Source organism: Pezoporus occidentalis, unplaced genomic scaffold (genome assembly GCF_034315485.1).
Source record: "Pezoporus occidentalis ecotype Australia unplaced genomic scaffold, CSIRO_AGI_Poc_V1 ctg210, whole genome shotgun sequence".
Classification (NCBI taxonomy): domain Eukaryota; kingdom Metazoa; phylum Chordata; class Aves; order Psittaciformes; family Psittacidae; genus Pezoporus; species Pezoporus occidentalis.
In genome coordinates this window covers 671,999-698,493 of record NW_026913965.1, presented here as the reverse complement: position 1 = coordinate 698,493, position 26,495 = coordinate 671,999, and the positions used below count along the sequence as shown (strand labels likewise).

The following is a 26,495-nucleotide window of genomic DNA, read 5'->3' as shown; positions in this document are numbered from 1 at the left end:
TATGATTCCACTGTTTAATTCCTGTAGAGATAAGTCAAGCATTTCTTTCAAGAATTACAGATACCCTCTGGTGTACTTAAGGCTTTTTCCAGCAGATTATCTCTGTTGGTATTATGGTGCATGCTGAGTATATGATAGATCATTGTCAACAGAAATGAGACAATATAACAGTCTTCTAGTACTTGTAATATGTATTAGTTAGAAGGCCTCACAAGCATCTTAGAGTTATATTTTCATTATGCATTATTAAAACCTATTCCTGTAAGGCTGAGTGATGAGCGTGATGGTCAGTGCTGGAGTACTTGAAGTACTTACGTACAAAGCAATGTCACACTGTATTACAGAATTTAATTTTAGCATGTTTAAGCTGCTTTGCAAAGGCACCAAGACCTACAGAATAGACACAATTCAAATTGTACTGTTGGTAAATCTGTACCTTAAAAATATCTGGAAAATAGCAAAAGTTGGATAGCACAAAAATAGCTGAGTGATATTTAAGGGTAGCTAGACAGCTGACAGAATCAAGGATGCCATTTTTAGCTGAAGGACAAGTACAGAAGAGTGGGACAACTGTAAAGTGGTTGGGGATAGGCATCATGGAATCCTTACACTCTCAGTGACAGAAAAATAGAGGTTGTTTTCTAGAAACACAGTTGAATACAGATATTAAATATCAGCTGATAATTTTTTTTTATGGTCATGCACCAAATAGGCAATAAAATAGATGGAAATGCAGTCCTGGTTATTCAAAAATTACCTACCTTACTTTGCACTTCCCAAGGCTTGGTTATTGCAGACAGATCGCATCCAGTCATCATCATAGCCCTTTGAAAACATAGAACAGGAGTGTAGTTAGGATGATAATAGAAAAAAAAGAAAGGTCTAGGGTTTTTTTTAAGGAATTTGCATACCTGAGATGCAGATGGATGCACATTTTGCACATTCTGAGATCTATTTCTAATTTAAAATCATTGCTATGCTCATCATTGGACAATAACACCAGGTTTTAATGTACATGTTTAAATGCCCAAATTTTTTTGAAATCAGGTCTAGATAACAAATTGAATGAAGAGTAAAATATTAACCACCTACATGATGACTTCTTTTTTGGTTGGGTCAATAGATATATATTTAATTGCCTCCTCTTCTTTTTCCATTTTTTCAATTGCATCCACGATCTTTTGAAACATAGTTCTTTTCCTATTAAAACATACCAATAAACCATATATTAGAGAACAAAAGTTTGTGCATTAAAAATGGAAGTAGAAAACCATATTCCTGATACTTATGCTTTTCCAAAGTAGCATCCTGATAATAGCAATATCAAAGTGACACATTCTTGCAATTGAACTCAAACTTTTCAGTTAGCCTAGCACATTTAGATTTTGCTATATACCACTGACATGTAAAGTATTATGTCAGAACTCATGATGAGGAAGCAAATTACTAATTTCCTAATTCTTCATATTAAACTATTTGAGTTGCCATTTGTATTTTTTTAGTGTTACATGTTTGTTACTTCGTGTAACGTAATGAAGTGGGAAAAGAGAAGCAAATATTAATGTTCTTCCACTCCCTCACCTCAAAAATCCAAAGAAGTGCTAAAACCTGACTGAGAATTCAAAAACGTGTCTTGCTATTGCTTAGTAGATCTTCTGACTTGCATTTAGAATTAATTAAATAATGGAATTACTCTTCATTAAAATTTAATAACTGTTGTTGAATAACTTACTGAATTGTTTCCTGTCTCCCGTGTTTAAATTGTCTCAGTCATAAGACTATTAGATCAAACCAAAATGCTCAAATACCTTTAAGGAAAATACCCATTATAAAAGTACTTTAAGTCAGTAATTTAGGAATAGGATGGATGATTTGATATTTGGTGGAGGTTTTGGCATCCTTAGCACTGGGATCGGTTGTCTGCAGTTTTGTTTTTAAACCAGCATATTAATTTTCATCGCATAAGCGTACTCCTCTTTAGTGTGAGTAATTGTACTATGGTATGATAAATATCACACATGCACAGTTAAGCTACAGAATCCACACTTGTGAAATACAGTGCTGTGACTAAAAGCATATTTGAATGACCTTCTAAATGTATACTAAGTATTATATACATTTATGCATTCTCTAATTTTAGCGCTTATAATGAATCTAAGAATATCTTAGTTTTTTACAAGAATTAGACTAACAATTTTAAATATAGCTCTGTACTCTATGTGTAAATAACTAAGAACTACAGTTATAAATTCTATAGGACTGACTTTTTTTCAGTAGGAATTTATACAGAATTTCGTACTTACTTGAAATACAAAGCCAAGTCAGTTGCTATTATTGCAACTTCAAATAAGTGTAGAACAGTTTCAAACTGGCGCTTATTCAGGTTCTGGAAGATGTTTAAACTCTGCAAGGTGGAAAGTTTACCAATTCAATTCATAATATAATACTGTCTTTGGTTTGTCCTAGCTGTCTCATGAAATGGTGTAACAAAATCAGCCAACTGCATTCCCTAAGTTAAAATAATGCTACAAATAAAAAATCAGTCGATTGTTAAATATGGCCCTTATTCAGGGCTACTAAATGGCTAAATAACCTCTATGATCAGTAGGTAGATCTAAGATGCAGCCCTCAGAGGCTGCACAAATAAATAAATCCACAGTGTCTCATACAGATGTAAGTCCTGCTATTGCCATATGCAAATGCACAGTATTTTTCTCAGGGTTCTGGTTTTATTTCCTTCCATTAACTAAGGGGACAATAAATAAGAGAGCAAGGAGCCTGGCAATGCCTCTGTTGAGAGCCTCCAGAGGTCTTGACAACTGCTCCAGCAAAGAGTAGGAGTTAGTCCCTGGCATCACATTTGAAAACAAAACATACATTGCCATTAATAAAGGTGGTTTATATCATAAATCTTCTGGGGGTTTATGATCATTGTGCTGCTGGTTAATGTAAGGATTTATTCTGTGGCCTCATGAAGTCAGGAAGTAGCAACACCACAGGGATTAGAAAATGAAAAATGAGGGTGGAAAGGGGTGCTTGCCACGCTGCTGCGAACAAGTGGGATGGAAGTGGCACATGTGTTCAAGTCTTGCCTGTTAAACCTCCTATTTCCTCACAAAATACGTAGTAAAAAGGTGTAGTCTCTTCCCTTGTAGTCAGGACGGAGCCAGGCACTGCTGGGGGGAAGCATGGCTGACCCCCACTGCAGGAGCTTGGCTCTGGGGGCAGAGGGTCCTGGCAGGCTGCACTGCCGCCATTTTGTTGAGCCTGAGGAGACTGTGGTAGGGAATCTTACCCCTGCGGTTGCTGGGGGTGGGCAGCTGAGGGTACCTGCCTGATTCAGGTAAGACTGGTAATGGGAGCTGCAGCAAAGCCTCATGACACCTTAACAAAGTCAGGTCTGTGTGGGGTTCTGGCCTGGGAGTAAGGGGACCTTCCATAGACACATCTACCCCTGTGTCCCTCAGCCGCCGGAGCCAGACCTGAACTCAGACCTCATGAACTAGGGGCAGCAGTTTAATGACAACATGTATGTATTGTATTTTCTGCTTTGGTTTCAACATCTACTGTTTTGTAAAAGTGGAAAGAACCTGAGGAGTGAGGCCCAGAGGAAAAACTTTTCTATCTTAAGTCTATTTCTAGTGGAATTACTGATGTTTGTCTAAGAGTGGACAATACATAAGAATTTGATTTAAATTTCAAATTCTAACATAATTTCTTAATCTGGGTCTAGAGGGATGAATAAATCATGGTGAAATTTGGAACATCATAACTGGGTCTTTTGTGTTGATCAGTGTGAGCAGAAGGGTCATACAGACATACCTCATCTTGCAGTAGGGTTTTACTGTACTCTAAGTGATGTCTTTCTAAAATGGAAGAGCCATGAAGTTTTGCCAGTGGAGCAGCTGACCTGTTGAAAAAGAAGCAAATCTTAATAGTGTTCTATATTAGAGGTAATATTTTTGGTTCAAGATTCAGATTGTTCAGATTTCAGTTTAAAATGCTTCATGTTCAGTAGTTTATGTATCTTAACCATTGGTGTGATGCAGAACAAAAAAACCTCCGCTTGCTTGCGTTCTCTCCCTCTTCACTCTGTGACTAAGTAATGATGGAAATCGGAGAGGACCGACTGTTCAGTGGCTGCTAAAGTCAAAGGCATGGTTAGATGCCTTAAAACCTGTATTAAAACATGCCTCTGTTTCATCTTGCATGTTCAGTTTTGCTGTTTGTTTAACCTACACACCTTCTGTATACTTTAAAAGTAGCCTTTTCCATCTTTTAGTATTTATTCTTTGGCACAGCTTTTGAACTCTGTAATGTATGTGGCCAAATCCACTGCGATTCTAATTTACTGTAAGTTAAATCTGAAGTAACAGTATAATGGAGTTTAATTCCTCTAATGCCCTTGGTCTCCCCCCTTCCGCCAAAATCACCGTTTTATGGATGGCACAAATCCTGACAGCTCAGGTGTGTTCAGGCATCACAGATCTGAAAGCATCACTCTAACTTTGGGCTAAGAGAAAATTCTGTGTCAGATTGTGGTAGCAGGAGGCTGGTATAAGTATCCGGTCTACGTAGGCTCCAGGGGGCTCTGCATGTTTAGAAGTGTATTTTGCTGCGTTCTTCCCTTGGCTAATAACTCTGTTCCTCAGATAACCCAAGGTGGATTGCTACATGCTACCTGTATTTTCTGACCTGTGATTAGGACTGTCATGGTAAAGCCTGATAACTTTTATAAATAGCCTTACTGCATATGACCTCGTGTAGAGGGCTTTCAGCTAGGGAAGACCACAGTAGGAAGATTTAAAACCCCCCTTAAACTTGTTTGGATGAGAGGCAGTCTGCTGAATAAGAATCAGCATCTCTGTCTCCTACGTCACCTGGAGAATCCCTGAGAATAATCAGAAAATCCCCTTGTCTTACTGCTCTAGCATGCAGGCTGAAATGCCTCTGCCGGGAGGAGTGTATGCAGGATCAGAGGGGAAAGATGAATCATTCTGGAGATACAGTTAATGGAGACTGTACTAAGAAAATTACGGTTATAATCTTCTGGTACATGTGACATTCAGTGAAACTGTGTTCTCCAGCTAGCACATAGAAACAAGCCCTAACAGAACATGTAAAAAGATAAAAGGTAGATTGTTCATTTCAGGAGAAAAGTGGGTCTCAACATGATGTAAAGTTGTAATAAAAAGGTAAGTTCAAACCAAAATTAATTAGTCCTGTTTTATAACAAGTATCAATTAATATTTCATGAGAAACAAGGGAGAGGAATCACAAAGAAATCCTTTAGAATATTTACTCAAAACAAAAAGGAGCATGAATAGCTAAGCTTAACCTCATGATGCGTAACTTAACAGCATGTGGACCCAGTGACAGAGCACAAGCTCTTTAGCTGAGAATCCTGTATAACACAAGGAGCTTACACCTCAAGAAAGGACGTACATCAGTAAGTAAACTGTGGGGGGAATGACACGGACAACTGAGCTAGTCAAATCAGACCATAGAAAAAGCAAAGAAAAAGAATGCATCTTAAATCCTGTCTCAGTTTAAACTGGCCCTTGTTTATGCCGCATCCTGATTCCCTCTTCAGAAAAGTGCTTATGCCCTGTCTTAACAAAAAATAATCCAGTTAAGGATTTTAATTTACTTTTCTTATTTCTTTGTAGCCTGATGTGCATGAGGCTCTGCTAGAATCCAAGCATTGCTAGACCTTGGTCTCTCTTAAAAATGAATTGCAGATCCAGAAGACTCTTCTAAGATTCTAGTTTTGCATTTTGTCTTTGTGTTTCAGCTGTCGTGACAAATGCTCTGAGGCAGAAATCTTCAGTAGGATAAATGTTTAATCATGCCAGATGAATATGGAATGTATATCCTAGATTTTTGCGAGTGCTGAAATAGTTTGGTTGGGCTTTTTGGTTTTGTTTTTCATTCGCTGTTAAAAACATTACATTTCTGTATGTTTGAATATTTGTACTTACTTCATTTGATACAAGTTATTGGTCCCTCTGTGATCAATATCATGGCAGAAAGCAGCAGCAACCATGGCAAAGGCTTCTAGATCAGTATAGTATTTCTTTATTTTGCCTGTCTGTAAAAGAAAAACAGACAATTTGGAGTGTGTAAGCTCTTGAATTTTCCAGCTGGAGCTGAAAGGAAAACTAAATGATGAATGAAAGGTTGATACTGGCAATACTACCATTAGCAGAGTAAACATGGTTTGTCCCACATTGAATCCATGTCGCCAGTTATGGTAAGTGATATCTCGATAACCCTTCCTGACTGTGTACATCCATCTTGTAAGGACCTATTATGAACAAAAATGATGAAGACTTCGCTGTTAGTTGAAACAAAGTGATGGGATGGCTATAAAATTATTGGAATATATTATAAAATTACTGTAATAATAAGAAAATTCTATGAAAATAATGGCTTTTTATTGAATTAAACATGGAAACAGCAATTTTTCTTAAGTAAATGCCTCTTGATTTAATTCCTTCTATGGCTCACATAATTTTAGGATTAATTTTAAGTCTTTATGAAAATACGTAAATATTTAATTAAGAAGGGAAGATTGATATCCATACCAGTAATACTATAGTACTGCCTACTTTTATATTAAAACATCTACAATCAGCTATTTTTCTTCTATCTTAAAATAAAAATGAACAAGACAAAATAAATCAGACCTCAGCTGGGACTTTGAACTTTTCAACAACATTTATCTCAAAGAACAGTCGTATTCCACAAGTTATCAGGCCATGCTCTGTAACAGGGAAGTCACTGAAGCGGAATTCATACAGTTCTAAATCTTTTGGATCAGGTAATTCTTCCTTCTGAAAAGTCAAAAACACAATGTTTTTTTCTGGCAAGAAAACAGAAAAAAACTTTTAATTTTCTTTTCTGACTTCAGTAGAAATGTTGCCTAATGACAGTATGCTTACTGTATCTTCAAAGGCCTCAGGTTTTGGTACACACTAATGTATAGTATGTTACGAAACACAATCTTGATACTGCTGGCTTTCTGCTCAAAGATGATAGGTAAATATCTTGACCAGATGGTATTATTCTCCTACTCTGAATTCCAACAAAAGCTGTTGTGACCATCTCAACATTTCCTTAGTTCAGAAATCTCAGGCCTTGCCATTTTTCCTTCCTGTTACAAAATTCTGTGATTCTCTTTCTTTTAGCCTGGTCTTAAGGCTGCAGTTCATCTTTTTCACAAAGCTATTATGTGTTCTTTCCTATTGGATCTTATGAATAGTGATGAATATAGTGATCAAAACTAACCTGTCTGGAACAAAACATGTCATTTACTTTCTAGTGTGGTGTCTGGTGGCAATTCTGTCCTAGTAATTCCCTTTCTTAGTTTACAACAGTCTGTTCTGAAGGATCCTGACCACTGATGAGAGATCATGCCAGAAGTAGTGGACTGTGTTAAGTGCATAATCTTTTCCCATGTACTAAACCTCACCAGAAGCTGTCTGGATGCCAAGCAGAGATTTTTCTCTCCTGAAGAGCAGATACAGAGCTTAAGTCAGCTATTCCTTGTACTAAAGAACCTCCATAAAGCATACACTAAATTCTAAAATGCAGAGGATACAAAGGTTAACAAGTCTGTATTAAATACCCTATTTTCTATACGTAATGTAGATTCACATTGATTAACTGGTAATAGCGATATTAGTGAACTGTTCTATAACACTTTTCATCTGTATATTCCAAAGCCTAGGGAAAGATAATATATTTTAAAGAATGCACCCCAATCCAAGCAAGAATTATTTCAGGGAAGTCTTACAAAATGCTAAAAATAGATTGTGTGATCACAGTGACTCCCTTCCTTCATAGTAGTCTATCTCCATTTTATAGAAAAAAGATGACTGAATGCATGCATGTATTTTAACCAATAATGCTGAACATCCAAAGGTATTTCCTTCTCCCTAGGTTTTTCCTTTATATCTGCTCTGATCTGAGGTCAAGGACAAAGAAGCCTGTAGCAGTGGTGTTTTAAGACCCATTACTTTGTGAATCATCAGATCTAGAAACACCTGCTTTATCTCATTAGCTATCTGGGATTCCAGGTCTTATAATAGGATAAAGTATTTGCATGTAGGCCTGGCAGTGCAGAAGATATTAGACCTTTGAATTTGTAACTCCATAATGTTGAAGGAACTCATTTTAATTGCTTTGGGAGATTTAAAAATTCATACCAGCATTATGTTTTTACATTTGGAGCCTGTACCATGATAATCACTTGTTGCTCTACCAGTAGAGATATTTTATAGCATTTATCTAATAATTTTTATAATTCTTCATGCAGCTAAATGAAATTTACTGTAAAAGGTATGTGAAGGTACACACCTTTTGATTTTTTGGTTTCACCGCTTGTTAAGCTGTTTGAGCATTGGTTTTGTGGGAGCCAATAAAGCCTGAACACCACTGCTTTCCAGCATGCACGTGTACATAACTAAAAATAGTTCAGTGAGATCTTTTCTCTATGTCTATGTCTGCATTAGCAAATGTGGTATAATAGGAGGAAATATGTAAAGTGCTTGGTACTGGAAGTCAACAGATGTGTATTTGACCTTCTTTCTACAGCCTAGCTCTGTTTTGATCCATTAAAAGTGGAAGTTCATTCAGTATTTTCCTGGAGCACATCTTTGAGTTTTATTTCAGATAAAGTAAGCCACTACATTTGCTTGAGGACTGCTCCACAAGAAAAAAGTGCACTAACTGGGCACAAACAGGAATTTTCCTCCAAAAAGACACTCCCTTTCTAGATTGAAATAGTAAGACAGCCAGAGGACCGCACAGTCTGGGAAAGAAAGTGATTCTTTTTTTTTGTTTACTAGAAGCAGAGTTAGCTGGTTAGGTCAAATCTGTTTTATCAATGTGAAGTCACTGTGATGAAGTCTTTAGACTTCCCTGTCAGAAGGAAATGCAGGAAAATAAATCTGAAAGTAGGTTAGTTCCACTGGACACTCCTACATGTTCTCTGTTAGTCAGAATGAAAGTCAACTTACACCAAGATCCATTCTTTTACCTTCAAAATTAAATAAATTCAGTTATAGGTGTAGCACTGTCCCCATGGATATTTAAAGAAGTTAAGCATTTTAAATGTTAATTCATATATAAGTGTTTCTATATACTCTGACTGTCCAAGTCAGTTGACACATGTTTGGCACTGAGTGTTTCCCTTAGGTAACGGTGAGGTCTGCACGTAGAAGAACCAAAGAGGTTGAGGAGGTGTTACTAAATCAATTTCATCTAGTTTGTGGAACTGATAGCTAAAATCAATTCTAGTAGTCAGCATTTGGCTATACACAGCTTGTTCTAAAATGAGGACATATTACTATCTGATTTAAGCACACCACTAGAATTTTCAGTTTAATGACTTACCAAAATCCTGATAAGATCCTTTTGGTCACACTCTTCTATGCTATTTACATTTAATTTCTCCTTGTATTTCTAAAAATAAAAATGAGTAAGAAATTGATTTTTTTTACATAGCAAATGACCTACTTTAATTTTGTGAGTGTGGACAGGAATTTACCAGTATAGATTCAACTTCAGAAGGGGTGGCCTTTGTCTGGTACATAAGCATTTCCTGAGCAATGTCTTTCCTGTTTTCAAGCTTGTTCATTTTGTCGTAAGTGTCAGTATTTAAAACAGACCACCCCAGAAACTGTGTGAGAGTCTGGAACAGAGGCAAGAAAAGTGGAGATGACACCATAACAGTAAAATTTGAATATACTTTTCTTAAACTCCAATTTCTGGTAGTGCTCTTTGAAAAACATAACTCTACTTGTTAGAGACCTTCATCTTCCATGAACATGTTCTGTTAACACATGGCAGCTTTTAATAACACTGTTTGTCTCAACCTAGTAATTAAGGGCTCATATTCCCACAGGACTTTGAGGCTGCTGAAGCTTACATTAGCTGAGTGGACTTGAATACGCTGCGTAGCATCTTGCCCAAGTACATGCAATCCTAAACTCTCTGGAAACACCCATGATCACAGCAACACAGCATACCTGACTACCCATTGCTAATTAGGAGATGCTGACCATCACTAAAAAGTCAAATTATTAAAAGTAAAACTATATCTGACTTTTGGTCATTAGTAGAACTTAAACAATCTCTCATAAATTTCTGAGTTTATAAAGGGAAAATTTCTGATCCTTAAGAAACTGTATAGTGAAGCAGACAGACATTTGGTTAGATGATAATACAGCCTATTTGAAAATTTTTAGACATTTTAAAATTACTTTTTACAATAATATTTTTATTAACATCACATGGCTCCTTACAGCCTTTAATCCCATTAAGCTTACTTCAATGATCTGTTCATCATATTCGTCAAAAGGTTTTCCATCTTTCCTATTGTAAAATGTTGCAACTCCAACAATTTCTTCTTTTTTGTTGACAATGGGCAGTGATAGGACATTTTTGATAACCCATCCAGTCTCATCCACTGGTCCTTTCTGTGGGAAAGCCAAAGAACTGGATATGTATATTTCTTTCAAAGTAGTAATACAGCTATTGATATAGGCAATGTAACTCTGAGACCCATTCATCACAACCAAAGGAGTAATTATTTATGTAATCAACTGCATAACTAATTGGTGGAAAGCATTAACATATTTTTCTACAATATCTGTTATTTTTAACATTACTGGAATTACCTGAAATGTGAAATACTCATCTGCTGGGGCATTCATCATGTTACAAATCTGCAGCATGAAGAAAAGGAGGCATTGTTTAAATAGAATATAAGCTGCACCAACACTTGGCCTGGTATTTTAAAAAGGTCTATTTATTCTCTAAGCTAACAATGATGAGCTAACAATGATAGCTATAGACATTAAAGCTGTTCCTATTAAATTACATGTGGATATTCTAACAGACATCATCCCAGAGTGCTTGCAGAAAAGTCCCTCATGTGTGATGTCATATAGTGCATAAACATAGGCGTAATCATTTTAATAAAGTCACTTTGGGATTAAAATGGCATGGGGGTTTATAGAAAGAAATTACTCGGTACTAAGGGCTCTATCCTTACGGCTATTATAAAACCCATAGGATTACTAATAACTGTCATACATCACAACTTTGAATCATATATATTGTCTACGCAAGAAGATTTTAGAACTGTTTATATGATGATTTTCTTATTTTGACATTTTTTTTGTGAGACTTGGCACACATGGAAAGTGGTATCAGACGCACATATTATTCCTCTGATGTCACCACAATCAGAGGGAAATTTTCCTGATGTTTTGCCTGTTTATGCCAAGGCCTTGTCTCCATCTAGACTACTGATTTCACCTGGGAACCAATGACACAGGAAGCAGCATGGCATTTTTGTTGAGGTTTTTGGCTGTGGGGAGGTTTGGGAGGTTTTTGTTCAATCAGAAGAACTGCATGAATGAAAACTTTTAGTTTTTTACTTTTACTATGAACTTACAAATCCATTTTCAGCAACATATGTTGGCAGTCCACTGACAAGACACCAGTGATCTGCTGGAGGTGACCTTTAGAGAGAGAATGAGATTAAACGATTTCTGCAATACAGACATTACTATTCTATCCCAGCAATGTATCTAGTTACCACACATTCACAGGCTGCTAAGGAATACTCACGGAATTACTTTGATTTCTTCTTTCCCATGTAAAATATAGTCAATAATCTTATAAAAGTTGACTTCCTAAAATTAAAAGAGGAAAACATGCAAGTGACCTGTACAACCTCAATTTTTGAAATTCAGATTCATAAAAAGAAAAATTAATATCCTCACTCGTCCATCAGGTGTCTTGGGGCCTTTGTAAGGCTCTGCCTCCCCCAGCCGGATTGGCCACTCATCATAGAACTCCTGAGAAAATTAGACACAGGATGTTCATAGATAACATGACATCTGCAGGTAGCAATTTTATTTTTCTTTCTCCATAGCTGTGCGACAGCCACATTTAAGACAATATTGAGAAAACATTGTTACATATATTCCAGGCAAGATATGTTTGGCAATAAATTGCAGGCTAATCTGAAGCGTATCTCTGCATGGTTGTACAGGTTAATTGTTGTTTTAAAAGGCAGGTATTTTATAAAGCAATAATCAGACCTGCACTTCTCTCTTGTACCCTTTCTCACATGGAATTATTAAAATCATTTCAGAATTAGCCTTTTTGTTTATCGTGGTTTTATCCTTTGCCATGCTTATGTTTTGCATATAATTTTTTGTGACATGATTAGGTTTTATAGAAATTACCCCAAAAGGTTAGAAAGCTTGATAACTTTCTGCCTCAGAGAGACATGCACTAGAAATATGCAGAACAAATGAATTAGAAGGATGGATTTTATAACTTAGAGTTAGGAGTAGGCAAAATGTTTGTTACCTTCTCTTTAGTCATGTCCAGCAGACCAACAGAGTATCTTTCACAGTTCAAATACATTCGAATAGTATACAGTGCTTTGTGAAACTGCCGTTCAATGTCTGTTAGCTCTTCAAATACTTTGTTGGCAGACCACAAAAGCATCTATTTACAACAAAAGAGAAAGAGAGTAAATGTTCACAGCGATAAGTAAATATAAGCATATGATTCCTAAGTATTCCAGAATAAGATGCATTACTCTTATCAAATTTAAAAAAATAAAAAAAATAGATGCCATCCTTACTTCAACAACCTTGCAAGAATGTAGAATAGTGGAAATAATAATGTTTTCACACAAAAATGAAGTATTATAATTAATAAAATTTTCTCTACCTGACTTCTTCGGGATTCAATATTGTAGAGATATGTTGTATGGTGATTTCTTAGGACCAAAGATATAAAATTGAGGTATTTTTTAAAAACCTAAAAATGAGAAAACAGCCAAAATGAGACAAAATATCAAATCAAGAGGTAGATTCACTCAAAATACTTGTTGAACTAACAATTGCACTGTTGTGTGACATTTGAGGTTATTACCTCTTCATCCTCTTTTGAGAACTCAGTGGCATTTAATTTGTTGAGCGCCATCACAACAGCAAGCACCTCTTTACCCTGCACAATTGGGGTTGCCAGCATATTGATTGTTGTGTAACCAGTTCTTTTGTCCAGAAAGTCAGAAAAATGGTTGTTCTGAAAGAAAAAAAGAAAACCAAAACAAATGAAATACATAATAGTCAGTTACCACTCCAAGAGCAAACGATAATTTCAGTTGATAATTACTGTCTGCTATGAGCACAGTTGCACAGTGCAGTAGGTTTATACTCACAAACCCCCATTATCATTATGTAACTAAATCTTGCAGTTATGTGTACAAGCTTAACTTAGGCATTAATAATGAATGTAGCTGCTGAAGTCAAGTTCTGTGTAGATTTTTATTAGAATGATGAGGAATTAAAGATATGGGAAAATCTATAATAAAGGAGAGTGTAATTTGACTTTAGGCTACCTCTAAGTCTAATACATACATGGTTTGCATGTAAGAGAATTATTTCATAGATATGTTAATATTTTTTATTTATTTCTGTAGATAAAATTCATTATACTGTCCCATCACACAACATCTGAAACTACCATCTGTCCTGAATGTATATGGCTAAAAATGCCTCTGGCAGAGAGGCATCCCAGCAGGTATTCATCTGGTGGAGCTGTTTCTTATTTCCTGTCTGACAGACTCCCGTTCCTGCTGCTTTCAGCCCAACATACTCTTCTTGTGAATGGGGAGTTGTAGGACTAGGGGGATCAGGACACAGAGTTGCTTTTGTTAGGTGGATGATCCTGTGGGAATGAGACCACATGGCTAACGAATGAGCCACAGCTAACACCTCCACCTTTCCTTCTTGAGACCAAATGCTGAGAAGGGTTTAGTAAAAGCTATTCTTTTAATTCTTTTATGTAAAAATACTGGGATACTTGTTCATATTTCATGTAAATCTGTTTTATTTCTAAAACATTCTTGGTGCTTTCTTTGAAATGCTTTAGTGTTTTCTTCATTTAAAAAAAATGGGATTTGAAATTTGTCAGGGAAATTTGTAAAAGGTTGTTGAGTTTCATGATGTTCCTATGACAATATATCTAAATAAGCTGAGTTATGAGTTGGGTGATTAGAATCTATCAACACATTCATACTGAGAAGTTAGATGGTTCTACTAAGCAGCTAAAATAGCCAGACTGTCTTCACTGAGCCTTTTCCATCCACTTGCATCTGCCACGACTGACAAGTCAGTGCTCAGAACTCTTCAGACATTGAGCACTCAAGTCTTTGTCTACAGTCAATGGCAGATTCTCCCTGAACTTCGTTTAACAGGTCTGCGTCTGATTTCTCCAGGTGGTGAGTGGTTAGTGCTGAAAGAGAATGTCAGGACATGGCGAGAGGCCTAGTAGTCAGGTAGCCAGACTACATCATAGCACCATGGATAGGAATGGCAGCCAGCCAGGGAGGGACCAAAGGAGTCCTGTTTTAAAGACACCCACCAACAATCAAGATTCTGAAACCTTACCAATCCCCTGCTGTTAGCAAGTATTTGTGAACCCACTTATAAAGTTACTGACATGTTACTTCATGACTGCCTGCAGAGCTAATGGATATTACTGCTATTAATTACTGCCATAGCCTAGGCAGCCAAGATCTGCATGATGCATCTCAAGGTGTCTTCCTTGCTGATGGGCTGGAGAATGTTGCAGGATGCTGCATAATGGAATTTCTTCTTTCAGAAATCATATGTAAAACTACTTAAACATTTTCTAGGTTGTGAAATCCAATAAGAAAAGACTAGGAAATGCAGAACTAAAACTGTTTGTCTACTATCTGTATCTTCCTTCTTAATTTCTTTTTTCCCCTCTTCACTCTAGCAATTGTTTTTGGTATACGTTGAATTTATAGCATACACAACCCTGAGAAGGTAGACTGGATTTTATTATGTGTTCAGAATGTTAGGGGTTTCCCCACATGCACACTTCAATTCTTCATAGTCTTTAGATAGCCCATCTTTTATATTTGCATTTTAGATTTCCTTCAACGAGTGCATTACTCTGGAAGGAATTAAATGTGTGGCAGTAACTCTGAAGTCTCTTCTATATTTACTGGCTGGGCTCTCTTACAGAGAATTGATTCTCCTAAGGACATCTTCATAAATCACATTGAGATGAATAAATGTAACCAGTATGTTTTCTCTGTAGTTCAATGTATCAGTATATATTTGAGTCCCTGGAAAGTGTAGCCAGTTTTGCATATACTGTCCAGGTGAAGAAGGGTTTTTTTCTATTTCAGTCAAACTTTCCATGAGTTATTCTCTGCTTTTCTTGGAGAAAGGTGTAGAGGTATCTCAACAGACATCCAGGGAAAATGACAGTCAATCTGTCTCTTCTGTGTAGAACTCAGATCATGTCCTGCCATCTGCTAAGCAAGTATGTTATTATGTGGAAATATTTTCTCTGAGACCTATTGCCTACTGATACAACCAGTCTGGGTTTGAGTGTGGTTTTGGGCTTCGGCAATGATTTCTGAATCTCTGTTTTAGCCATCCAAAATTAAGTAAGTCAGATAGATAATCTGACCCTCTTTTGCAGTCCCTTGGCCTCCCCAAGACCATCTAGCATAATGGCAAGGCCCAGGTTCCTGATGTGAGAGTGCTGTATGCTGCTATGAGGGGATAAATGAAACTTTCAGACACTCCTGGATTTCTGAATACTTAAAAGGGACCTGTACATACCACATGAGCTGAATCAGCAGAACACAGCTGCTGACTCCAGACTGAAGGTACAAGCAGTGGTGTTCAGAATTGTTCAGAAGAAGCACTTTGGTCATACAATTTTTGCAGAGGATAGGAAAATTTGAATGCAAGTCTGTGTTAATAAACAGAAAGTTCAGTGACTGCAAGCCATCTTGAGTTGTGCCTAGACAGTGCAATGCAGAAAGATACAAACACCTCATAGCACATTGCCAACATTCCCACAGCATGTACAAAGACTCATATAGCACATGATTTGCCTATATAAGCAAAAATTTGTGCTTAGTTTTAGGCTTTTCATTATTTAATATTTTGCACACAGTTGCTACAGGTTTTGAAGCCTTTATCTCAAGGTTTCAAAATATTTTCTTTTGAGAACATAAGCTTCTTTTGTTTTCAAAGAAAATAACTTTTTGCAATGTCTGGAAAACTATGTTTATAGATAAGCAAGAAATGTGTTCTGCAGTACCAGAGGCAGAAAACCAGAAGAGTGATGTGAACTTTTAGCTCTCAGTTAAATCATCAGACAGGCTTTTTTAAAAAATAAAGGAAAGGTGATCTGTGATAACTCCTTAATTGTAGTACATTTGTAAGCATTTTCTACTAGCTACTCTTAAAGCTGAGATACCTAGCTGTTTACTGTACAATGATCAGATCTGTAGATATATCCTAAAATGTTCAGCATGTCCTGGATTTGCACTAAGCTAGCACCAGCATACCTGAATGGAAAATCAGGGCACTTCTTTGTATTCATATTTCTGTTGTAGGTGATGGAAGGTGACTGAAGAGTTTGGCAAGATACAATAGATCTAGCCTATACACTTGCAAATTAGTAGTTAATTCATGTTTCCTGATTCTCTAAACCATGACACCATATTTATCTCACTGTAATTCACCAGCACTACTAGACATTACTAATACAAACCTCTTACCAATGAAATATCAATATAAAGTTCTACTTTTACATAATTTGGCCTCAACTTTTCATTTTCTTTAAGGTTTGTATGCTTATTTCCACCTCACAGCTACCAGTGGAATTTACTATATCAGAAGTCACTGTTGTGTAAGCAGTGTGATTACACCTGTGTGAAAGGGAAAAGTAAGACCTGTCTTTCTAAAAATGACTTATTTTCCTCATATGGCAGTTACAGATAAACTTCCTTACTGGAACCATATCTGATTCTGAGACAAAATAAATACAAACGAGAAAAAAATCACTCCCCTGGGAGCCGTAGGCATTTCAAGAAGTTAATTTTAAAAGACTACATAAGCAGATAATACTTTAAGATTATGTAGCTTGTTTTTCTTTTAAAAAAAATCAATGTTACTTCATTGTTTCTGGAAAGCTCTTACTGGTGGGGTGCCCAAAAGAAGGAATCATCTTGCGTTCTGTTTTCCTGCAGATCTCAGTTCCATTCTTGGGAATGATATGTTCCTCTGTATTTCCTTTCACTAGTTTTTAAAGACCTTATTTCTCTCATGAAGAATTCTCCTTCAGTAGCTGGTTTTAGCTATCCCACAATTCTTTAAGTGACTATGAAGAGGAGCTCTGCAAAATTTTCTAACCTTTCGCAAGTTTTCTATGCCATCTTAAGAAAATGCTGAAGACTATCATTCTAATGTTTGTGGAACCATCCTACAGTATTTAATAAAGGAAGTACACCTTGCAGTGCATAATGTTATTTTAGGGTTTGCTATACCAGCACACAGAATTAAGCCTTGAGCATTTCTGATGAGATTAACAACAAAATGCAGCCTGAGGAAAATGAGTTTGACAGTATGGGAAACTCCAGGTCAAAGTCTGCAGTGTAAATTAGTTGTTGAGTGTAAATTTGATGAGAAAAGGCAAAACATTTAAGTAATGAGATAGTGCAACCCTTGTTAATTTAGTTTCAATTGCACATGCAAAAGTATATCATTTATACAAATTCAGGAAAGACAGAAAAATGGAAAAGTATAAGGGATCAAGGATCCCTCTTCCCTGTTCAGCTAGTCAGGGTGAAGTTTCACTGCTCTGGTTGATTTGAGATAATAGGAACAGCAGCTCAAAACTGTTAGCAGTAAGGCTTCTCACATCTCCAGTATACTTGCTTATTCCCAACTGCTTTTAATTTGGTACAACATCAGCATCTTCATTACATATGTGGTTTGAAATGTTAGAAAATGAGGATTTCCCATAAGACTTTGCTTAAGTAACTGGGGGCCTTGCTAGCAAGCCTCATGATGTTGGTTTTTTTGTATCCATCAGGTGACATTTACACCTTGGTTTTCATATGACAATCACTATTAGGCCCATTGAAAAACCTCTTCCTTCCGTGTGTTGACTCTGAGTGACCTGTCAGTATCTGTTGTGCAGCCCACCTTTGCATTTTTATTTTGGTGCAGTGCCTCAAATATCGCAGTTCAGAATTCATAAGACTTAATCCTGTAGCTGAGGTGGTAGTGCCAAGAAAGCAGATGCCTATTTTACTCCACCTCTTTCCTCTTACAAAGCACAGAGGAATAATGGCTTTCTGGGACCTCTTTCAGCTACTTTGCTCATATTGCGCTGGCAGTTCTGGGTTGGATAGATTAGCTCAGAATGGTCAAAATGCATCATCCTTTGGATGACCAGGAGAGGTTCTGGAACACTGCTGGAACAGGAACCACAGGAGCCTTTGACATCAGGAGCTGGTGCCACACGCATCATTTCTTTGCATCATCTTCACATTTCTGTATCCCTTCAGTATTTTCTCCTCTTACTGATATTTCGTTCTCCCGCTGATTGTCTTGCACTGGCTCAGATTTCTCAAACAAAATTTCTAACGCTGACAAGGTGGTACTGGTGTGCTACACTGCTCCATCTCTTACTTCTGCCTGTCCTATTTTCAACTCACAAATGTGGGGTTTTTTTCATAATGATATAATTGAGTATGAATGGTAAATAAAAACCAACTGCTATCAGCTACAATAATGTCATCAGTCTAATTCAAAACCAAACCCAATTAATGGATTTGGCCATTCATTAGGCCACATTCAAAAGATCATGTATTGTCAGGGATGTAAAACAGCTGCATTTTGACATGTAACTTCCAAGCATTAGAAAACAAATTGAAGTTGGTATCTTCAAGATCGCTACAGTTCTGAAACTGAATCAAGTAGCCCTTCATATATATTTAACAGCATTTGGGGGTTGAACTTTTCAGTCATGTCACTGAAATGTCTGCTTGTTATTTGCCATACGAAGTGGCTATTTTGCAACTTTTTGAAATTGAGTCTATTATATTTCAGTATTTTTTTTCACAGAAAACAAGAAAATTAGGATGAAGGGGAGCTTTTAATTTTATTTTTTAATGTTTTTTTTTTCTTAATTTGGAAGCTCTCCTCTTTTAATAAAAATTAATTCAAGGAAAGAACTAAAGGTTCGTGTTTTTCTTCCGTAAGGTGCAGTTACCACAGATTTGTTCCTGTTTCCATTTTTGCAGTTAATATTTTACTGTATTGAGTGTGACTTCATGACAGTCTGGTTTTTATTATCAAGATGATAAGATAAAATGGAGGATCAGACATTAACATTTACAACACAAGTTCTTCCCACGTAAAAGGTTACCTGTCATTTTTCTTCCTCATTTTGAGTTTATCTTGGGGTTGTTTCAGTTCTCATTACTTTCCAGAAGTTCAGCAAAGCAGTGCATCTGTAGTGTTGTGTATCTTTGCTCTCATTTCTTCTCAACACTGAGTTTGTTTCTCAAGAATTCCCTCCAACAATCTTCCTTTGGACTTTGAACCTTTTTTTTACACACTCTGCCTCCTCAATATGCTGGATATTGGGGCTTCTTCTCCAAGATTACTTTGTGAGGGGACTAGCGGAATATGAGTTAAGAACTAAGACATCTTATTAGCAAGTGACTGACCTGTACCAGCTCTACCACAACGTGACTCTATTCTTTCCATTTTCAGAGCAACCAGTTGTGTCATTGACCATCTTGCTGTCTCCTGCGCTTTCTCATTGCTTCATATTTTTGACATCAATGCGTCTGATTCCAGCAATGTCTTCTTGCCCTAAGAGGCATTCTAAGACTACCTCCTGGTCACAGGACCACTGCTGTGTGTTACCAGAGCAACTGTTTGCACATCACAGCTAGACAGCAGTTCAGTGTCCAGGTCTCCTCACTGCCACATGGGAATTTGAACCACTGAGCTGCAAGACCATGCTTCCCTTTTCTCTTCTTTTCTTCCCTCTTCAAATAATTTATTTTACAATCTGATATAGAGTCAAGAAAAGGCATGGAGTATCTCTTCTTCCTTGTTCCAGGTTCAGGCAGCCTGAAGTCTGGGTACTGATACATTCCTGTGAATCTGAAACTCCTGTCCTTTAGGACAGGACTGAATCTGAAGTCTCTCCTGCCCTTGCATTAAAGAGAAGTAGAGCTCCTACAGAAAAAAAAAGATTCATACAAAATGAAGCTGTATCAGTTTACTAAGGATTGATACAAGTGCTTGCCACTTGAAGACGTATTGAAGTTGTTAAATTAGGTGCCACAACGATCACTGATCTGGCTGCTTAATCTGAATTGGAAGCATCAGAATCTCCCCACATTCAGCTGATTCTTCACTGGGGATTGTGGATTCCAGTGCAGCACCTCTACAAATGAGGGCTTGTTCTTCTGCATCAGAACATTTCAGTCCCATATGGATCTAATCCAAAAGCTTTCACTTCTTTTGAAGCATGTTTTTCACCATTCATATGATTTTATTTTCACCATTATTTCACCATTCATATAATTTATTCTACTATAACCAGGACTTTCCAATACTCAGTTAAATCTGTCTTCAAATATCTCTGAACTAAAGGGAATATTGCAATAATTTAAATATATGTAGTCGAGCAAATATATATAAGTATTTATTATTGGTTCTTACATGCTGAGAATGTAAGATTTTGATTGCTCAGAAGAGGTGTTCCTTGTTCAACTATTTCTTAGCTTTATTTCAAAATATTGTCTTAGCAAAAGGTGTAAGGCAGTTGTACTCTTCTTTATCACATTGTCCATGTTATCGGTTAATATTTAAAGAATATTAATGGACGTATCAAATTTTATGTAGTCTATTATTTTAATTTGGAATATTTGTGTCACATACTCTGCCAGACCCTGGAAATAATGTGAAGCAAATTACTAAGGCAATGGTCCTGCCTGGCCTTCTGTTTCTCACTACCATTAAATCCTGGATTAAACACTGTTAGCTCTTGCAGTCAACAGGTCCATAATCTTGTGGGGAGAGACTGTTCTTGCTACTAAGTTAATTATGAAAGGTCTGTATCTTTTCCTCTACTTTTCTTTTCTGAAGCATTAGTCAGGATGAGGAGCTTCCTCATGTTTATTGATACTTTTCTAGGTTGAAGAAGATAATCCCTGAAGAACTGGCTACCAGGCACCAAAAGTGGAGTCTTAAGTTCTTGCAATGATTTATTGCTGTTGTGATCTTTCATTACATTCACTTCTGTTATAAAGGGGTGGTGATTGAAGCATGGAAAAGTCTCACTGTGGGTTTGTCAATGTTGTCATGTACTTAAGACTTAAAAAACACTATGACGTTTGGATATGGATTGTGTCAACAATAGAAAGTGGTTAGACATGACATATTTAAAGTACTATAGTATCTAGAATTATTCATTGTGCATTTTGTATTCTGACAAGGCAATAGGGTTAAAATTCCTCTCAAGTCTGCTTGTAATTTTTTGCTCATTTTGGGCAGCAATCTAGTTTGACTGAAGTGCATACAAAATGATCTGAAAAATCATTATGCTTTCAAAAACGTGATTAAGGCTTCAGCAGCTGCTTATTTCTGCTGCCATGGACTAAATCTATTCCTTAAACATTTTGACTAAGGCTGCAGTTCTGGTTCTGCAGTTGTCTCCAAAATGGAGAGATTTTGGTGACATTACTGGAAACTTGGTCTGTGTGAGGAGTGTGGATTTGGCCACCTGAATTTTTGTAAAAATTGAACGGAAATGGTGACAATTTTGAGACCTTGAGGGTATTTTTTAAGTAACAAATCTTGGTCCCAGAGAAAAAAATGGGAGTTTTGCAATTAACCTATGTAATGTCAATATTTTAATTACATTCATTTACCAAATATGGATTAATAGCACCTTGGTTTAACTGCATTTTTAAGTGTGGGCCTAATGGCATAGACCTCAGTAACCCTAAGAGAGTAAAAGGATGCCTAAGTAAAGATTACCTTAGAATGGCTGAATAATAGCTGAACAGATATTCATCTGATATGGATTAATTTATGAGTGCAAAATGTATACCTAGCAGGATTAGATGGACAAAAAGGTTCTCTTATTTAAGCATATTCAAATTATATTAGTCACAACATTTTGAACTAATTCTATTGCAAACACAGAAATATTTGGGCAGCGCTCCTTTGTGCACCTCTCACACAACAAAATTAAGGAGCACTGCAGTTTCTGATAAAAAAACATATCTTTCTTGATCCTTCTGATCTTTTCTCATGTAATCAGCCTTATGAATTTAGAAGGATTATCTTCCAATATCCCAGTGTGGTGGTAAGAGGCAGTAGGTCAGGTGCTTCTTGTCAGGACAGCAGACATTGGAGAAAGCATCTTAGTGGTCAGTTAAAAATCAATTGTTTTCTTTTTTCTCAAATCAGTCATTCTGTTTGTTGCTATCATTCCTACTTGCATCTGAGGTAGTTTACTATATATTGGAATGTTATTTTCACACACATATACATTTTCATTTGCTTATGAGCTTTTAAAGTAGTCCTTTATTTTTTATGTCTGCCAATATGTACCATTATAAAATATAATCCTTTTAGTTTATCTCCTGGAAAACATAGACAATTGCAGTGTATAAATTTTTTTTTTTAATTTATATTTATCTTAAGACACTGAGGTAGTTTCCATCCCTAAAATGGCCCAGTATTTTAAGTCGACTGTATAGGAAATACTGAGAGGACAGGCTGCCATCTTATATAATTATCTTAGTACCATTTGGTTTATGTTGAGCTTTTCCATATGACACAAAAAGGAGATGAAGATGTCACCATTTGATAATATAAGGTTATCTATTTTTAAAGAAATCTACAGCAATCACAGCACATTTATGTTTCCCCTTGTATTTCGGAGCAGTTTCTGAATGCAGTTCTCATCATGCATGTTTAATTTCTGTTAGGTCACTCATCATTTTAATTAACATCTGTAATAACCCTTGTCAGCATCATAACTAAAGAGGATGATTCTGTGCAAATTCAACATGAACTCTGAAAATGTCAGACCAGCTCTGACTCATTAATCTTCTTCTATAGATGGTTCTGAACAAAAGCCTTGGATCTGGACACCCTCAAGATTTGAAGTCATTTTAAATTCAAAGACAGGCTTGAAACTGACAGTATATGTTGACATCATCATCATCTGGCTTCATTCACCTACTTACAATAAAGCATCCTCATTACAAAAGCTATAAATTGATTGTATTCAGAGGTGGATGTATGGCAGCACCTAATGATAAGGGAGCACACTTGCAAGCCCGTACTGGAAAACAGAATAGGAGCCTGCCTTGTTCAACAGAAATACAAGTACCTGTTGTCTCTATTAACCTAATAGTCTCCTTCTTTATTATAATAAATTACACTATAACTACTGTGCAAGGATACTGGAAATACCTCACTGCTTTTTGTCTGGATTTCTGTCTCTCGGATGTTTCTGAAGAATGACTCCGTACCACAAGCACTGTGCAGGAAGCTGAGTAAGCAGATGCACAGAAACCCATTCCCCAAGAGCAGTCACTTACCTTTTTCACATCAGGTATGTTAAAAAACTTCTTGGTATGAGCAACCCATCCTGCTATCCCAATGTCCAGAGGAAAAACTGTCTCATTGTCTGGTTTCACCAAATTCTCCTCAAAGCTGGAAGTTGGAGTGACATTGAGAAGCCTGGTGGCCACCTCTGGAATACCATTTCGGGAGCGGCAAAGAAACATACTACACCGATCAGCTGCCAGCAGCTGCGCTAGCCTCTGTAAGGCCTTGTGCACTATCTTTTCCATATCGCCTCCTTCATCCTGTATTTCTGTTAGCAGCTCAAAAAGTATGTCACACTCCTCCAGACGGGACATGTCTTTGAAGCTGACTCCTTCCTTCACATTTCCAGCGCTCACTTTAAAGATACTTCCCAGCACTTCTGCCCTCATTTTTCGGTCGAAATACTCCTTGGCAAACTGGGGGTTGTTCTCCAAGTATTTTTCAACATCATCTTTATTTACGTCACCCATTTTTGCTGGATTGTTCTCAGGATTTCCTTTAGAACCACATTACCATCAAAGTAGGAGTGGTAGCAAGAAGTCCTAACTTGATACTAGCAAAAAAACAGTGCCATGTACATATTGTACAGCTCACAGGCATAGTACATTCACCTTCCTCTCTGGCTTCCAAGCCGTCTGAAACTCTTGAGCTATGACAGAAGGCACTGGCTTAGCATCTTCTTAGTGTGAGATCTTGGAGACTGCTAAATAAAGAGATGTCAGGACGCTAAACCTTGAGCATTCTTAGCTCATAAATCCTAAGGGAATCATTTTAGCATTTTAAACAAATAAAATAATTCTTAGACCTTATAAAATTGTCTGATGTGTAGTCATGTATACCTGCATGTTAACTCCTTCATTCACAGTATATATATTGTACCATGCACGCAAAAGTTTCCATTGAAATTTAATATGAGGAATTCCACTTAGATACTAAGCCCACATTATACACGTGTGCAGATGTACACATGTGTATTTGTGAGAGGTGCTTAAGAAGAGGAAAACAGAATGTTACAGAGAAAATTTTTAAATTGCAATTTTGTTTTCATTGAAACAGTCAGGAGATTATGGAAACTGGATTACTAAAAGTAAATAATTATGAAGCTATACATGCATAAAATGGGTGAAATCCTAAAGACCTGACAAAAGTGTGAGCTTTCTTAAGTGGTTTACCCATCTGAAGATGGAGTAAAAGAACTAGAATTTGACCCAGCACAGTCAGATATGACTTACTTACAAATTTTTTAAAATAATTTTATTTTTTACAAAAATAGCCTAAAGGAAAAAGTAAAACCAGAAAATGGCTTGAATTCAAATTGAGTTCAGGAGACAGTACAATTTTTACACTATATGCATAAATAACCAGGCAGAGTACTGCAAGTAATGTACTTCCTTCTGTGCCTTCTTCAGAAAAAGTAGGGGATTTCTGCTCTTTTAAATAGCAGGAAAATGTTAATAACTGACAGAAAGTGAGCAAAGAGGGAAGCTTAAGTCTGGTTTTAGTTTTATAGCATGTTTGAAGTTTCCTACCATCAGAAGTTCAGCATCACTCACATGAATGGAAAAGGTATGAAGAAAAATAGGAAACACCCCAGGGCTATGTGAGAAACACGAGTTTAGAGTGTCAACTTTAACTTAATGACAGCAAATGATCTGTATTCATTGGAACAGATCTGAATTTCAGCAGAGTATAACAGTTGCAGTACAATTAATCTTATTTATGTTTGTGCCATCCACATTGATCAGAAGCAGAAAGAGATTCCTTCTATAAGAATAAAATAATACATACCCTTTGGCAATTCTTAATTTGAAAATAATAATCTCAAAGTACAACTTTATCTGTCTGCCAGAGACCAGACTGTGTCAACATTCATTTTTATCAAAAGGTCTAAAAGAATCAACATGACTCTGATCCTCTGGTGCACAACAAACAGGTCAGTGATAGATGTGTAATGGCAGCTAACTCGGTAAATTAGTTTCGCCTGACTGTGATATGAAACGCTGTGTAAGACACCAATTTTTGCCAGACGGCAGTTGCCATAAGGATTTAAAAATGCACATGGAAATCACACATTCTGGCCTGGTTCCTTTTCTCTGCCTGGGTTACTTGCCTCTAGCAGCCTGGGGGACAGCATAAGACCCTCGGTGGGTGTGTGAGGTTGCAGTATCTCAACCTGTAATTGTTTGTTGTGATTTAAACAATGCACAATTAGGGCAAACCAAGAAGATGATGTGATTTGACAGAAATTATAATATAGTTTGGAAGTGTTCAAAACAAATGTAAACGAGGTCCTTAGTGATACAGTTTGGTGGTGGTCCTGGCAATCCTGGAGTAATTGTTGGATTTGATGATCTTAAAGGTCTTTTCCAACCTAGGTGATTTTATGATTCTATAAATGTACCTTATATTTATGATGTCCTCATTTTAGAGTTAGGAAAATACATTGTACTTGTATCAATAATTTTTTTTTGTTTTTGTCATATTAGTATTCTAATAAATTTTGTAAATTAGAACATTTAAACTTTTTTGAGTACTAGCGTTGTACTGAATTTTAAAGCTTTCGTGCTGGAATAAGACATTTATTTTCTATTCTAATTCCTTTCCTCTTCATATTTTCCACACTATTCAGTATTTTATCTTTGTTATATATAGTTTCTTATAATAAACATAAATACAAATATTAATTAGAATTACTAAAGATAAAATAAATTCACATTTCTGGCACTTCAAACTTTTCAAATTTTGCTATCATCTTTCCTTTCAATTTTTTAATAAGATCACATATTAAGAAAATACATTTGGCTTTGATTCTTTTCCATGCTGAGGTAGTTTGATTTAAAAATATGATGAGCAGGTGCTATATTTTTCAAATTGTTTTAATTTCTGAGAATACCATAAATGTGTGCTTTATAATTTTAATACTTATGATGTCATTTGTTCATAGTTCACAATGATATTCACATTATTCAC

The 26,495-nt window shown here is 36.4% G+C and overlaps 1 protein-coding gene across 1 annotated transcript in view; it reads right to left on the bottom strand.

Annotated features, from left to right (window-relative positions):
* The window catches only part of PDE6C (phosphodiesterase 6C), a 28,872-nt gene extending 4,637 nt beyond the window's left edge, over window positions 1–24,235 (bottom strand). The window contains exons 1-18 of the mRNA XM_062619462.1: window positions 23,516–24,235; window positions 12,967–13,119; window positions 12,763–12,852; window positions 12,394–12,534; window positions 11,799–11,873; window positions 11,644–11,708; window positions 11,468–11,534; window positions 10,686–10,733; window positions 10,335–10,484; window positions 9,554–9,697; window positions 9,400–9,468; window positions 6,690–6,836; window positions 6,200–6,307; window positions 5,982–6,091; window positions 3,823–3,910; window positions 2,304–2,404; window positions 1,093–1,200; window positions 762–825 (exon numbers count right to left, since the gene is read on the bottom strand). Of these exons, the coding sequence (XP_062475446.1) occupies window positions 762–825; window positions 1,093–1,200; window positions 2,304–2,404; window positions 3,823–3,910; window positions 5,982–6,091; window positions 6,200–6,307; window positions 6,690–6,836; window positions 9,400–9,468; window positions 9,554–9,697; window positions 10,335–10,484; window positions 10,686–10,733; window positions 11,468–11,534; window positions 11,644–11,708; window positions 11,799–11,873; window positions 12,394–12,534; window positions 12,763–12,852; window positions 12,967–13,119; window positions 23,516–23,995 (2,208 nt within the window). The 5' untranslated portion in view covers window positions 23,996–24,235. The remainder of the gene's footprint in view (window positions 1–761; window positions 826–1,092; window positions 1,201–2,303; window positions 2,405–3,822; window positions 3,911–5,981; window positions 6,092–6,199; window positions 6,308–6,689; window positions 6,837–9,399; window positions 9,469–9,553; window positions 9,698–10,334; window positions 10,485–10,685; window positions 10,734–11,467; window positions 11,535–11,643; window positions 11,709–11,798; window positions 11,874–12,393; window positions 12,535–12,762; window positions 12,853–12,966; window positions 13,120–23,515) is intronic.
* Window positions 24,236–26,495: the final 2,260 nt, after the last annotated feature.